The sequence below is a fragment of the Chiloscyllium plagiosum genome, unplaced genomic scaffold, assembly GCF_037043375.1.
Source record: "Chiloscyllium plagiosum isolate Xiang-an unplaced genomic scaffold, Cpla_swu_hap1 HiC_scaffold_26, whole genome shotgun sequence".
NCBI classification, from domain to species: Eukaryota; Metazoa; Chordata; class Chondrichthyes; order Orectolobiformes; family Hemiscylliidae; genus Chiloscyllium; species Chiloscyllium plagiosum.
Window position 1 is genome coordinate 20,363,699 of NW_028270164.1, and position 15,264 is coordinate 20,378,962.

A 15,264-nucleotide genomic window follows, 5' to 3' on the forward strand; every position below is an offset into this window, starting at 1 on the left:
ATGAAGCTTTATTGCTGATATCTGATCTCAAAACACCTTCAAAAGAACACACTGCAGATAATCACTATTGTACTGTCGTGCGATTAGGAAGTTTTCTCTATTAGAAGCTATTCACTCTGATAAACAATAATTATTTAGTTCTTACGTACCTGCATTGAATTTTGAAAACAGTTCTGGGAATTTGTCTTCAAAGATTGCCAAAATGCAAGATTTGACCCAAAAAGCAACTGTGGAATATGTAATTTAAGGATTTGCACAGGATCTGATTAAAGCTTGAGTTGGGAAATGTGCCAGAAACAGCAGCATAGATTTTTCTTGCTGTTTTTCCCCTTCAGCGCATCTCAGGAAAACATGTCAATCTCATTATCACAAGCTTATGAAAAAAATCGAATGGTGATACCTGCTGAGAATCGAGGTCCTCCTCAGAATTTCAGATTTTCATCTACATATGTTTGTATCAGTGGCTCAGCAGCAAATGTTGTCTTCTGTAGAGATGCCATACAGCAAGCCTGGCACTGGACAGTCAGGTTTGCCAGGATTGGCGCAGAGTAAACCCCAGAACAAAATCAAACAAAAATGCTGTAATTGCTGAAATAAATTCAGAAAATAATGGTGATACACCACAATTCTTACCATAATCTGAAAAGAGAATAGATAGGTTATCCTTTTGGATTGTGGTCTCTTGTACAGAACTCAGAACACATTTCCAAGGAATCTTTACAGCAAAAGAATAGGAGACAAAAATATGATTGTGACATCCTTGTTAAGCAGACTGTTATGAGAGAAAAACGCAGGAAAGTGAAAATGAGAAGTGAATGAAAAAGAAAGCAGCGGGAGATAATGGCAGAATAATGATAAAGATGGTTAGCAAGAGAAAATGTGTTGTCTTATGCTTTGTTGAACATATAATTCAAAAAGGAACCTCTTTTATTCATGGGGTGTGAGTGTCACTGGCTCGGTTGGCAATTCTTGTCCGTGCCTAGCTTCTTCTGAGAAGGTGGAGGTGAACCACCTTCTTCAAAAGTTCATCAATGCACATCCTGTGTGTTTTCACGGTTGAGTTAAGTTCTGTTATTGAGGAATGCAGAGCCCCATGCTCAGTCTTGCACTTAAACACATTATGAAGCAACTTCCAACTAGCAACAACAAATGTAATTATTGGTGAGATTTATCTAGTCATTTAGGCATGTTTAGTTAAAAGTTTCCATTAACTTTCACAATGTAGTTTTCTTCTGCGACTGACTGCATTGGATTGATTCCTCCTGGGTGAACTCACAACTTCCACATGATTTCTTAGCAGTGATGATTTAAAAAATGGTCCAATTGGGTGAGACTCAGTCACAAGTCAGTGACTGAGGACTATAAGACAGTGGTAATAGTAGATTAGTAATAGCGCCAGTTTGCTTTTTATAATATACTCTTATAGAGTCATAGAGATCTACAGCACAAAGGCTCTTAGGCCCATCGCAGCTGCACTAGTTAAAACAACCCCTTAACTATTCTAATCCCATTTCCAGCATCTTTACAGCAAAAGAATACGAGACAAAAATATGATTGTGACATCCCATCGGCTTATAAGCTTTGACATCACAAGTGCACATCTCAATACTTCTTAAATATAATGAGGGTTTCTGCCTCTACTACCCTGACAGGCAGTGTGTTCTAGATTCCCAGCACCCTCTGGGTGAAAATATTCTCCCTCACATCTCTTCTAAACCTTCTGCCCTTTATCTTAAATCGAGTCCCCTTGTCATTGATTCCTCCATCGAGGAGAAATGTTAATTCTTGTCTGTCCTGTTTATGCGCCCAATAATTTTATACACCTCAATAATGCCCCTTCTCAATCTCCTCAACTATAAGGAAAACAAGGTAAAAACAATGACTGCAGATGCTGGAAACCAGAGTCTAGATTAGAGTGGTGCTGGAAAAGCACAACAGTTCAGGCAGCATCCGAGGAGCAGTAAAATCAACGTTTCGGGCAAAAGCCCTTCATCAGGAATACAGGCAGAGTGCCTGAAGGGTGGAGAGATAAATGAGGAAAACAACCCTAGTCTGTCCAATTTCTCTTCATAAATGAAATTCTTCACCACAAAGGCTAAATATTCTATGCACCCTCTTCACTGCTATCACATCTCTACTATAATATGAATTCCTGAACTAACACAATACTCCAGCTGTGGCTTAACTAATGTTTGATATAGTTCCAACTAACTTCTCTGCTCTTAAACTCTATGCCTCAGCTAATGGTGGTAAGAATCCTCTATGACTTCTTAGCCCTTTATCAACCTGCCCTACTACCTTAAAAGACGGTGCAGTCTGACTTCAGCCTTATACAACTCCAAAGTCTCTTTGATCCTCAGTGCTTCCAGGGTCCTACTGTTCATCATATCTTTCCTCAAGTTGTTTATCCTGTCCGAGTGAATCACCTCACATTTACCTGGATTGAATGCAATCTGTTTTGTTAAGGGAGTTTTTGTGGAGCATTGCGAAAGCCCCTATTTCTGAGTCTGATAAAGCCTGGGTTCAAATTTGACCTGCTCCAGAGGTGTATCATGACATCTCGAAAGAGACTGTCTTTACAATTTCTATGCTATTGTTAAGATTGGGCAGCAGGCTGATGGCTGGACTGGACTCATGAGTGAAAATCTGGGCCCAAGGGGCAAGTCCTCTTTTGTTGCCTCCTGTCTTTTGGTTTTATCTTGGGTGTAATGACATTTCTGAACCCAATAGCATTTCTGACAAGCACGATCAAAATGGCTCCGATTTCACGACTGAAATTCCGCCACGATCCTCCAGGAAGGGCGAAGCAGACATTGCCTTTAAGCGTCCTTTGTCCCGACCACCTTTAAGAAAAGACCGTCATGACTCTCCCCGTCTGGTAGTGAGGCTTTGACGTCAGCACGTCTGTTTCCACTGAAACTCAATTGGAAGTGAAGTGCTGTGAAACTGACCAAGTGGGATCTTGAGCTAGGCTTTGATTAAGAGGGAAGGAAAAGGGAGATTTGGATTTTGATCGTTACTTCCTGACAAGGGGGTCCAGCGGCTTTGTTGGGAGTCTAGTTACTTCTCTGGTGGCAAGTCTGTAACTTTGTCTGATAGGAGCCGGGGGTTTGCTCTGGGTTACAAAGTATCGAGCTCCGATGTAACAATGTTGTCGAACGTTGCGACAGCCCGGGATCCGCAACAAGGTAACCAGATCCCAGAGCCGCCGCCTCCGGCTTCCCTCTACCCTCCTCCCCAAGCTCCTTTCCAGCTACAGAGAACCGGCGCTCAGACCAAGAAAAACGCCATCACTGACGACTACAAGGTCACGGCGCAGGTTCTGGGACTGGGCATCAATGGCAAAGTTTTGGAATGTTTCAGCAAGAAAACCCAGGAGAAATTTGCCCTGAAGGTAAGTTCCAGCGTCCAAGTTTGACAGCGGCGAGACTCACGTTATCCGCTCGATCGATCTTCCGTGAATATAGTTTGAAGTAAACTCCCGAAAGATCCGGGGGAGTCAGGCAGACTACTAGAATGTAGAGTTTAGAATGTTTCCAAAGGATTTTGTTAAGCAAGAATGAATTTGTCCGCCACTGCAGCTTTCTAACACGGGCGTGGGGCACCTTCTGAAGTATCTGAGAGAACTAAAGGGTTAGAAAGATTATCTGTCTCCGAGTTGGGCCTAAAAGGCTCCCTAAAACTGGGAAGAGACACCAAATGGAGACATTTAGGTGGAGGTTGAGAACGTGTACGGCAGGTGGATTTCCTCCCAGACCCCTACAATGGAAATTGACTCGCTTTTACTTGTTTGTATTGCTTTGTCACAGTGAAACCTCTCCCATCTCCGATACAAACAAAAAGCGAGAGGGAGTGCATGCTTTGAGGACAATACGGACCCCCCCCCTCTCTCTCTCTCTCTGACACACCAGGATGCGGAGAGTATCGGCTCTGTTTTTCAGCAAATGAAGTTGCCCATCTGCCATTCCCGGCTCTCCTGTCGTTTTGAAATCGTCGTGGGGGGGAAACTGTTCAGTTGACAACGTTCACCTCGAGCATCGACAGACAGATGCGCTTTCTTTCGAGGCTTCCCTGTTTCGGGAGTGTAATAAGTTTGTCATTTCAGTAACACGTATTGTTTGGTGTTGTAGCAGGAGTGATGTGTGTGGAGATGGAAGTGAGGGCGGACAATGAGCATTTCTTCGGGGTCTTGGAATCGCCTCGTCTGGTAGAGATATTTTTCCCCACAAAATCTCATGGTTTATGTCCATGGCGGAGCTTGGGGAATAATTCGCCCATCGCAGGGAGTGAGAAAAAGAATATTCATCTCTCGTTATCACTTAGCTATTGTGAAAAAGATTTAAAACACAACTTCTCAACCTGCTATTTGTATATATTTGAAGTTTACACGGTTTTGACCAACTATTAATGTTTCCTCCATGAGGTAAAACAGCATATCTTTGGCCAAATTTCCGATGGAAAAGTGCTGTCATATCTGTGTATTGTTTTGACTATTCAGGAGGAGAGTAGAACGCAGCTTCTAGCCAGGTTTTGGTGTGCCAGATATTCTTGCATAATGTCTTTAACGTGGATTTGTGATAGTTCTCCGATTAACCTCAAATATCCTGGACTGCTGGCACAGAACTAGAAAGGACCTTAGGGACATAACCTTGTTCATCTCTCCTGAGAGGCATAACTTACTCAAAGGAAACTTGAGCATTGCCAGCAGCACTGATGTTATTTTGTGGAACTATTGTACATTGTATTGAGTTTAAGGTTATTTAGCTGAGTTTTGTGGGCCAGATATTATTCTAAGCTGCTTGTCTTTTAAGTGTGCTCAAGTTCAGCAATTGGTCTATATTTGTGTCTGTTAACTATGCTTATTGTTAATTAATATTGTTATCAATGTAATTTTGACTCTCTCCAATTGACAAATGTGTTGATGCCCCTCCATGTCTTAATTTTTCTTAAACATATTATAAGTGGTTCAATTATGTTTTAGACAAGGCAGTTATGAAGCATTTTCTGTGTATCTTCATATTCATCTCTGAAAAATAAAACAAAGCCTGTTTAAAATGTTCTGACAGCTTGGCAGAATCCATCACTGAATTTCGACTGTCCAACCGAGATATCATTGTTGGGACCGTTTATAAAGTTCTTACAGTGAAACTTGGTGACAAAAATATTGTACTTGATTTGCCATCATCTGCTGATTTAGAAGTGACTGACCAAGGTGAAAGGATAAGAATAATGGCATAGGATACCAGCCAGATTGAAAAGGATAAAGCCTAAATAACAGATTATGCAAGATACAATCAGTGGCTCAGGTGGCATTTATAGAGAGGGAAAAATTGAATAAATAAACACTTCAAGTTAATGATCTTTCTACGCCCACTGAGCTGGGAGAAGTTTGTAAAGCAGACACTGAGGTAAATGAAAAAGCAATGATTCAGTGACTTAAATCAGATGCTTGAAGATATTCAGAGGGGAATATCTTCTGAAGGGGATGGGGTTTGCAGGTTGAATTCTTGGTGAAAAGTGAGTAAGACCAGAAGACAGTGCAATATTTCTGGATTTGTTTAGGAGAGGGGATCATAGTAACATGCTTGGGGCTTGGACTGAACAAGAAAGACAATCTTAAAAAAAAAATTGCAGCTGTAGGAAAAGCCACAAAACATAATTACTTGTGTATAACTGGTACTCTGCTTTGACCTTCTGTAGCATGTTGCAAGCTGACTTAATTCATTAGCATTTTTGATCTTAAAGTGATGTGAAGCAGTGTTAACAATTATTTTCTTTTAGAGTGTAGATTGCTTTCTATAGTGGAAGTTGTTTGCTGGATTAAATTGAAGGAATACATTAAATCTATTTTAACTTGTAGTTCTGCATGGATAAAACTAGTTCTCTTCCTCTATTTGTTATTGACATAGGAAGTGATTTGAGATTCAGCGTGGATCAATGCATTTGCATTTTTTTTTCAGGCCCACAAATTGTGTAGTTTTGCCTATTGAACTTAGAGTCTTGGAATCATGCAGCATGGAAACAGACCCTTCGGTTCAACCATTCCATTCAACTATACAAAACGCTAGTGCGGCCGCACTTGGAATATTGTGTACATTTCTGGTTGCCCCATTACAGGAAGGATGTGGAATCATTGGAAAAGGTGAAGAGAAGATTTACAGGATGTTGTCTGGTCTGGAGGGAAGGTCTTATGAGGAAAAGCTGAGAGACTTGGGTCTGTTCTCATTGGAAAGAAGAAGGCGAAGAGGGGATTTGATAGAGACGTACAAGCTGCTCAGAGGATCAGATAGACAGGGTAGACAGTGAAAATCTTTTCCCTAGGATGATGATGCCAGATTGTACGAGGGGACATAGCTTTAAGATGGATGTCAGATGCAGGGTCTTTACTCAGAGTGGTAAGGGCATGGAATGCCCTGCCTGCCAATGTAGTTAACTCAGCCACATTAAGGAGATTTAAACAATCTGGATAAGCACATGGATGATGATGGGATAGTGTAGGAGGATGAGCTTAGATGAGTTCACATGTTGGCGCAACATCGAGGGCCGAAGGGCCTGTTCTACATTGTTATATGTTGTATGAACATAATCCCAAACTCAACTACTCCCACCTGCCTGCTCCTGGCCTATATTCCTCCAAAACGTTCCTATTCAGGTATCTGTCCAAATGTCTTTTAAACATTTGTAATTGTACCCACGTCCACCACTTTCTCAGGAAGTTCATTCCATATGTGATCCACCCTCTGTGTAAAAACAAAATTGTCTCTTAGATTTTTAAAAAAGACATATCTCCTTACACCTTAAAAATATGCCCCCAGTCTTGAAATCCCCCATCCTAGGGAAACGACAACTACCATCAACTCCATCTGTACCTGTCATTACTTTATGGACTTCTATCAGTTTGCCTCTCGATCTCGTACAATCCAGTGACAAAAGTCCCAGCCTATCCAGCCTTTCTTGATAACTTAAACCTTCCATGGCAACATTCTGGTAAATCTCTGCTGAACTCTCTCCAACTTGATAATATCCTTCCTATAACTGGGCAACCAGAACTGGACACCGTATTCTAGAAGAGGCCTCACCAATCTCCTGTACAACCTCAACATGACATCCCAACTCCTATACTCAGAGGACAGAGCAATGAAGGCAAATGTGCCAAACACCTTTTCAACCACCCTGTCTATATGTGACGCAAACTTAAAAGAATTAACTTGTACTATTCGTGTAAGAGTTGACACTTGCATTTTCATGAACTATGGTTGCACCAAATTTGAATGAATTCTGCTTTCTGTTTAGATGTTCCAAAACACAACTCTTCCAATAAGTGACATTTTGAGTGTGTGTAGAACAAAGTGTAGTATTTTAGAAAATATCAGAGAAATCAATGTTATAGAGGACAGCGACTTCAACATAAAATGTCTTGTATTTTTATCCTTTTAAGACAAAATTATAGTTCTACTAAAAAGTTTAGATCGTGTGGAGGAGCAAAATGATGCATGTAACCCTAGTAGCAGTAATGCATTCCTAAAAGCAAAATAGTGTGACTGCTGGAAATCTGAAATGAAAAAATGCTGAAAACACTCTGCAAGTTCAGCAGCATCCATGGAGAGAGAAAAGCAATTTACATTTCAGATCAATAACTTTTAATTAGAACTCGCAGGTGAATGGGGCAGACTAGGTGCCATAGATTTATAGTAAGGGTCACCTCTTAAGACAGGACAACTACTGTAACCGTGGTTTCCGTTACTTGCGGTTTACCGTGGCCTGAACATATTACGTGAAACATGCCAGGATCAGGGACCAAGGGGCTGCCAGGGAGGCATGTTTTCCATTTAAAATGAGTGGATTCACTACTATCTGCTGTTTCGGGCATCTGCGGTAGGTCTTGGAACATATCCCCCATGGGTACAGGGGGATTACTGTAGTTCAAGGCTTTAGAATTAGCCCAGGATGGTATTGTGTAGGGAAGTACTGAAAATGCCAGAAATTTGAAATGAAAAAAACAGAAAATGCTGGAAATACTTAGATCAGTCAGTGTCTGTGGAGAGAAACAGCATTAACACTTTGTGGTGATTCTTCTGTTTTAATGAAGGGTCATTGATGTTAATCACCAATTCTATTTTTCTCCAAATATACTTCTGAATATTTCTAGCAGTTTTGTAATGACCGATGTATGTCCTCCTGTGCAGACTTGATGTTCGGTGTAGCTTTGTGTGTAATGTAAAATATTTATTTAGCAAAGATTAGTTTATAATTCCGAACTTTAGAAACAGGCCAATAATCATCATGCAGATTTGCAGGCAATCGAAGATAAGTAACCCTCGTTTTATTCTTACCAAAAGGAAAGATATTCAAATCCCTTTCTTCTCAATTCCTTTAAGTGTAGCACAATCTCTTTTTGAGGTTTGCTTGGAACTTAAGTGAAAAGACCTCCAAAAGAGAAAGTTTAGGCCAGTCAGGGAAAGCCGTGTCAGGGAGAGCAAAGCAAGGGGAAGAAATGACAAGAAATTATATTGATGGTGATGTGTGCAATAAAATAATTGAAGCCATACAGTATACTTTTGGATGGTGTGAGCATCTTTTTCCTTTCAGTTATTTCATCTGTACTTCAAAGAATTCAGTGCATGAACATTAGCATCTGATTCAAAAGATTATTGCATTTTTATAGCATCAGTAAAACCCATGACAGATACTCGTGTTTCGAAATAGTGATTTTTGTTTTATAGAAAGAAAATCCACAACTGCAATAGTTCTGAAACATAGCATCTTGACTTTTCAAGTTTTATAAATCGTACCATTGATTAGGTGAAGTGATTCACTTCTAGTTTGAAAATGTGTTAGTTTTTTTAAGAAACTTGAATTTTTCTTCTAGGCAATAGTGCAATATGTTATGACAAGGAGACAGCAAGCCAAACCAAGTCTTTCTACCTCCATATTCACAATGCAGTAAAACTAAAACCTTCAAAGACTCTCAAAATTAACCCCAATGGCTCCCAACCAGAATTTTGACCAGCCAATCTCAGAATCTGCAAGTAATCAATTCCAGATACTGGTCGTATCTTAAAGACTTAGCAATTTATTAACAATATAACAACTTTAATAGAGCAAAACGAAACAACTAAGTAACCTGTTATTGGTCTATGTTATAAACCACAGAACCTTTATTTCAGCCCTATCTCTACAAAAAACAGACAAACTCAATTAAAGGGAAAGTAACAAACTTGGCCAGACCACTTGGGTAGTTTTCAAGATGTGCTGTTTCGCAGGCATAGAAGGTTTCTTGTTTGGTTTTCTGAAGATGTCAATCAAGGTCACATTTGCAATTTGCTCTGAAAAAGCAGTAATACTTAAGCTTTCTATTCTGAGCTTCCACAAGCTGCTCACAGGAGGTTATCCAGGGAGTTTGCAAATCTTCAAGCCATAGCATCAATAGCTAGATTCATTTTGTTTTACAGAAAACAGTCCAAAACTCAATTCAAACTCTGACCACTCCCTGACAGACTGACCATCTCCTTTACAAGATCCCCTCAACCATTCAACATCTGCCAACTCCTTGAGCATAAAATCTTTCCCAGACTGACTGCAACTAATTCCCAACTACTGATCTTGTTAATAGCTGACTCCTGCTATCTAGTTAAACATAATGCTCTTCTTGGTGATCAAAGTGTCTGCCAAATTTTGATCAGTAACCAACGTGCAATTATTTTCCAGGCCTGACCTCAAGTAAGTAAAAGGTTGGTCTGTTTTCATATTACACTCACTCCAAAAGTCATCTGTCACTCTCCGTTCCCAATTCATAGTTCTGAATCAAAATTGATATAAAAATAATGAAAAATCAGCAAGAGCTCTAACAATTGGATGAACAAATAACAATCTTATAATGAGAAGAGTTTCTCTATCATACCTAAATGCATGGGAAACTGTGATATGTGAAAGTTGATTAAATTTGACAAAGTTCTGGTGTGATTCAATGTATTATCTAAGTTCCCCAAACTCCTTTGAACAGCCTCAGTTGTAACAAAGCATCAGTTGGCATGATATATTGAAAAGGTTAAGATTGAACATATCAGGGTAGCAGAGCTGTGAAAATTTAATTGTCTCTTGGTGCCTGATGTTCAACTGGTTAGATTTACAAGCTTGACTTTGAAGAAGAAAGACATCTGGAATACTTGAGAATTGAATTAGAACCTGTTAGTGAATTTGTGGACTGATCAGAAGTGATACAAATGATTTCATGAAGCTTTTTAAAAAAAAAAAATCAGCCCCTGATAGTATACGAATATATTAGTATTTAAACACTTCTATCCAAAACCTGTGGGTGAGGTGACTCACTGGTCCAAGCACTGACAAATCTGCCAGCTGTGTTTTACCACAGCTGACTGATCGCTGCATCAAAAGATTTGCCCTTGACTGCACAATTAGTTTGCATTAAAGTTTAGGAGAGATCAAAGGTGAATCACCTATGATTGTTTAGTGTTATTGTCTTGTTTATGCATCTTTTTAATGTATAAAAAACTGCTAAAGAAAGATGGTGAGTTTTTGCACTTACCTCACATTAAGTTTGCATTTATGTTCATCTCCCTCCTGCCATCGTGTGCGCTCTCATATTGGGGGGGTGTGTGTGTGCATTTGCCTGCTCATCTTGTCACCAGGAAGTGACAAATTTAGTCAATGTGATAGAAGTTTTCATAGATACTTAATTCCCAAAAATCTGGTCTCAATGCTGAATATTTCCTTGTGACAAAAGGATCAATTTAGTTTCTTCTACAGTATCCAGATGAGTCATTCTGACTGTATGAACAGGCATCTGAAAGCGTGTGTGGTGTTCTTGAGTGAGAACATTTTTGTCAAATCTGGTTGAATAATCTAATTTTTTATTTTAAACATTTCAAAGTATCTTTCTCAATTGCACCACATCTTGTAGGCATTTCAAAACTACAAGTGACAGAATTAAAAATCTTAATATAGTCAGGTAGGTCCAGACGGCCTGGAGGGACAATTTGAATTCACCATGCTGATTTTGATATACAGTAGCGCCTCAACTTACGAACTTAATCCGTTCCGGGACCCGGTTCGCAAACTGAAAAGTTCGCGAACTGAATCAATTTTTCCCATTGCTCGGATAGCATAAGAATGCTTGGACGGCTGTTCACAGCGCACGCGCCAAAGACAAATTGAATGAGATCACACGGGGCCCGAGAGCTTTTATGTTTAACCAGCGAGTAGCAAAGCAGAACAATGAAACCACGTGGTCGCACACGGGCTTTTTGCGTTCGTACCTTGAATTTCGTACGTACGTTGAAGCAAAATTTTATGTACAATCCTGTTCGTAGACCGATTTGTTCGTGAACGGGTCGTTCGTATGTCGAGGTGCTACTGTACCTGTAATCTGAAGCTCTTAATTGCATTACTGCTTTGTAAATCCTTCCTGTTGGTTGTTTGCTGATCATCTGCTCACGTTCTCAATGGTATTGCCTCAAAGGTAATTTTGCACCATATTTCCCTCAGGACATTGTCTTTAACCTGGAAAAATGTTCTCCAGCTTGTCCAACTTTGGATGTACACGAGATTCTGGCAAAATTCTGGCATCTGAATTTTGCTATTGTTTGTATTTTTTCCAAGTTGTAATTCATGTTGTTAAGGTGTTACTGAAGTTAGCAAGGCTGTATTTATTGCCCTTGTCCAGTTACTCCAAGAATACATCTTCATTTATATATTTTTTAAACAGCTTAAAAGGGCAATAAGATCAACATGTATTCTGAGCATGGAGTTATATGTAGGATTGTCAGGACATTAATGAACCAGTTGGAGTTTTATTATTACTAAAGTCCCACTACCATAAAGCATACCTTAAAGCATGACTTGAACAATGCAAGAGGAACCTTGCCATCTGGTCTCAGTATCATAGGTTTTGTTCTAAGGTGTTTTGTACATCTTAACAAAACCCTGCATATGTCAGACTTTTCATGTATTCTCCACTATTTGCTATTTTACACAACATGTTTTAGTTTGCATTAAACGAAGGAAGACTTGCATTTATATAGCACCTTGCGTGGCCACCTGCAGTGAAGCAGTCTGGAATCCAATGAAGTAGTCATTGTTATAAAGTAGGAAATGAGTCAGCCAGTGTGTCCATTGCAAGCATCCACAACAGCAATGTAATAATGACTAGATAATCTGTTTAGTGATATTGATTGGGGAATACGTTTTGGTGGCCAGAACACCAGGATTAACACTTACGCTGTTTTTTTTTGAAATCATGTTGTGGGATCTTCAAACTTATGAGTGGGTGGACTTCAGTTTAAACTCTTATCAAGAAAACTCATTCAACAGTAGAGCATTCTCTCAGTTCCATACTGAAATGCCAGTTTTGATTTTTCCACTCAAGTTCTGAAGTAGGACTTTGAACTCACAGCCTTTCTTTTGAGAGTCAAGGTTGTTACCAAATGAGTGACTGCTAACATTTGTGACTTCAGAAATGATCTGACTCAGTACTTCATTTCTTCCCCTCCCTCCATCCCAAAGTTTTTTGAAATTTCCCTCTGTCTTCCTGATGTTATACAACAGAAAAAATATTTTTACTGGCATTAAAATACATGGTTTGTTGAAAGTACACAGTTATAAACATTGTATGTTTGATGTAGTGATATCATAATACATCAGTTGAGTTGGAATTGTGAAAGCTACTCTATTTTTCAAAGTAGTTTGAGTTCTTAGTATTTGAGTAATGCTTCGAAAGGAACCTCTGTGTGCAGAAGGCTGGACATTTTTTATGACTTTCTCATATTGGGTCTGACTAAAAGAATGATTTTCATTTGGCATCTAGATAAAGCTTTCAAATTTGCTCAGATAGGTAAAGTTAAAACTGACGTGTTTACTGTACATCAAATAAATGTAAGGCAGGTATAGCATGAGTTGAAAGTATTTTGCATTACCTCATTTTGTTTATAACCCTGGTCTTAATAGACCAATTCCAAAAACACACATGCAACAATTCTCCTTCAAAAACATGCTATCCATAATATTACGCAGAGTTGGGTTCACACTGTTCACTGTGTTTTAGATGAGATTGGATTACCTACAGTGTGAAAACAGGCCCTTCAGCCCAACAAGTCCACACCGACCCTCCAAAGAGCAACCCACCCAGACCCAGTCCCCTACACCTAACACTATGGGCAATTTAGCATGGCCAATTCACCTAACCTGCACATTTTTGGACTGTGGGAGGAAACTGGAGTACCCGGAGGAAACCCACGCAGACAAGGAGAGAATGTGCAAACTCCACACAGACAGTTGCCTGAGGCAGGAATTGAACCTGGGTCTCTGGCGCTGTCAGGCAGCAGGGCTAACCACTGTGCTGCCCACATTGTTTTGCATCATGCAGAAGACTTGTATTGGAGCTATCTTTTCCTAGGCCTGTATTGATTTTGTCCCCAGGGCAGGTGCACAAAGGTGTTGGAAAGCACTGTAGCACCTTCGTCCTCCCAGTGATGTAACTCCAATGAATTGTTTGTTTTTAATGGATATTTGCCCAGACATCAACTACTATGCTTGTGTCTTTTTAATTCCATAAAATAATGGTGCTGGTAGTTTTAATTCAATTGTTGCTGTGAGTTTCGTAGTTGTTTATAATATAAAGATGACTTGTATCCAAATAGTAGTAAACTGTGCATAAAACATAAGAACAAATCTTGATGTAGTTTTTAAGGTGCACAGCTTACATGGAGGAAAGCATATTGCAATTTTTTCACTTGATGCAATGTTTTGATACTGATGTCATGTCATATCATGTCTTGATAAAATACCAATTGTCCTGGCTTCTCAAAACAAAAACATTTGGCAAAGAGAGCACCCCATTCAATAAAGTAAATTTCAGAGTAATAAGGATGACTTCTCAGTAGAGTACAGAAAATTATTCCATGTGGATGAGATCACTTCATTTCCTTTATTTGGAGGTTTTCTCTTGTCTTTTTTGAATCTGTAAATCCAATTGCTCACTTTGGGGGAAAATGTTATTACTTAACTAAATGCAGTATTTGTTGTGCCATTATTTTCAAGGTGATGTGAATAGCTGTTGGAATTATTGGCACTTTGGGGAAAACTGTTCCATTGAAATCCATTTTCAGAAATATATCTAATCTGTTTAATACTGCTCTGATTTAATGTTCACCAATCAATTTGTTGAATGACATTAGCAGTGTATGTATGGAGTATTGAGGTGCTAACTATTGACATTGAAATTAGCTTGTGTGCTCATGGTATTCTGATGATTGGTAGGTTCATTTGAAATTGTTCTAGTGAAAATGCAAATTTATCCATTTTAAGCAAGTTTGTATTTTGGTTTAGAATGATAGAAAACAATGTTGCAATGTCTTAAGCATTTGCACAAGATATGTGCAACATAATTTGAAAACTACTAGGTCTTGTGAGAGTTAATTTTTTTGTAATGCTCTCCAATATTTCATCCAATAGTGTATATTAGGGGCTTTGGTTTTGGAGAGTTCAGTATCTATGTTTTCAGCTGAATTAATCAAGGAAGCTTTGTAGATTGTGTAAATAGGAGCTAAAAGTTTCAAAGAAATATGGAGAGACTTGACTATTGAGGAACCTATGATAGCTGAGATCATTGTGTGAAAATCTGCTCTGGATCTGACAAAGCTGAATTGAAATTAAGGTAGAAATATTTAGTTGTGGGGAAACAAAGGAATAAGTAGACAAATTATTGAAAGCTATAACTCTGATGCAAGAAGTAATTATAAAGACTTATGGAATTTTGGCTTTTCTTTCATAGAGGTTCAGTTCTTTCGAGCCTTAGATTCCCACTGGAAACCTGCGGTCCATTTTGGACATGCTACCTCAGGAAAGGGACACCCTCAATGCTCATTATCTGTTGATTTTCGACCTGTGGATCTGCATATTTGAAAAGTTAGCCCCAGTCCCCATGTTTTTTTTTCCTGATTGCAAACTGATTGTGGTCCTTCAGGGACATAAGAAATCTACACATAGGGCATATCCATGCTTATTTGTTCTACATACCCCTATCACTTGGAGGTAATGAGGACTGAATGTATCAACCTTGAAACCTGTACACTATTAGTTTGCATTAATAATGTAACTCCTTAAAGAGTTGAAACATGAGGACAATTTGCTCAAGCTTGACCTATATTCCCTTGAACTTATGCACCTCAATTTGATCACCTCTCAGCCTAAGATATTTTGATATGAGTATTACTGGAAAAAGATACATTTTGATGGAAGCATTTTGTC

The 15,264-nt window shown here is 39.1% G+C and overlaps 1 protein-coding gene across 1 annotated transcript in view; it reads left to right on the top strand.

Annotated features, from left to right (window-relative positions):
• Window positions 1–2,922: 2,922 nt before the first annotated feature.
• Window positions 2,923–15,264, top strand: part of LOC122563149 (MAP kinase-activated protein kinase 2) — a 218,465-nt gene continuing 206,123 nt past the window's right edge. The window contains exon 1 of the mRNA XM_043716616.2: window positions 2,923–3,394. Within this exon, the coding sequence (XP_043572551.1) occupies window positions 3,149–3,394 (246 nt within the window). The 5' untranslated portion in view covers window positions 2,923–3,148. The remainder of the gene's footprint in view (window positions 3,395–15,264) is intronic.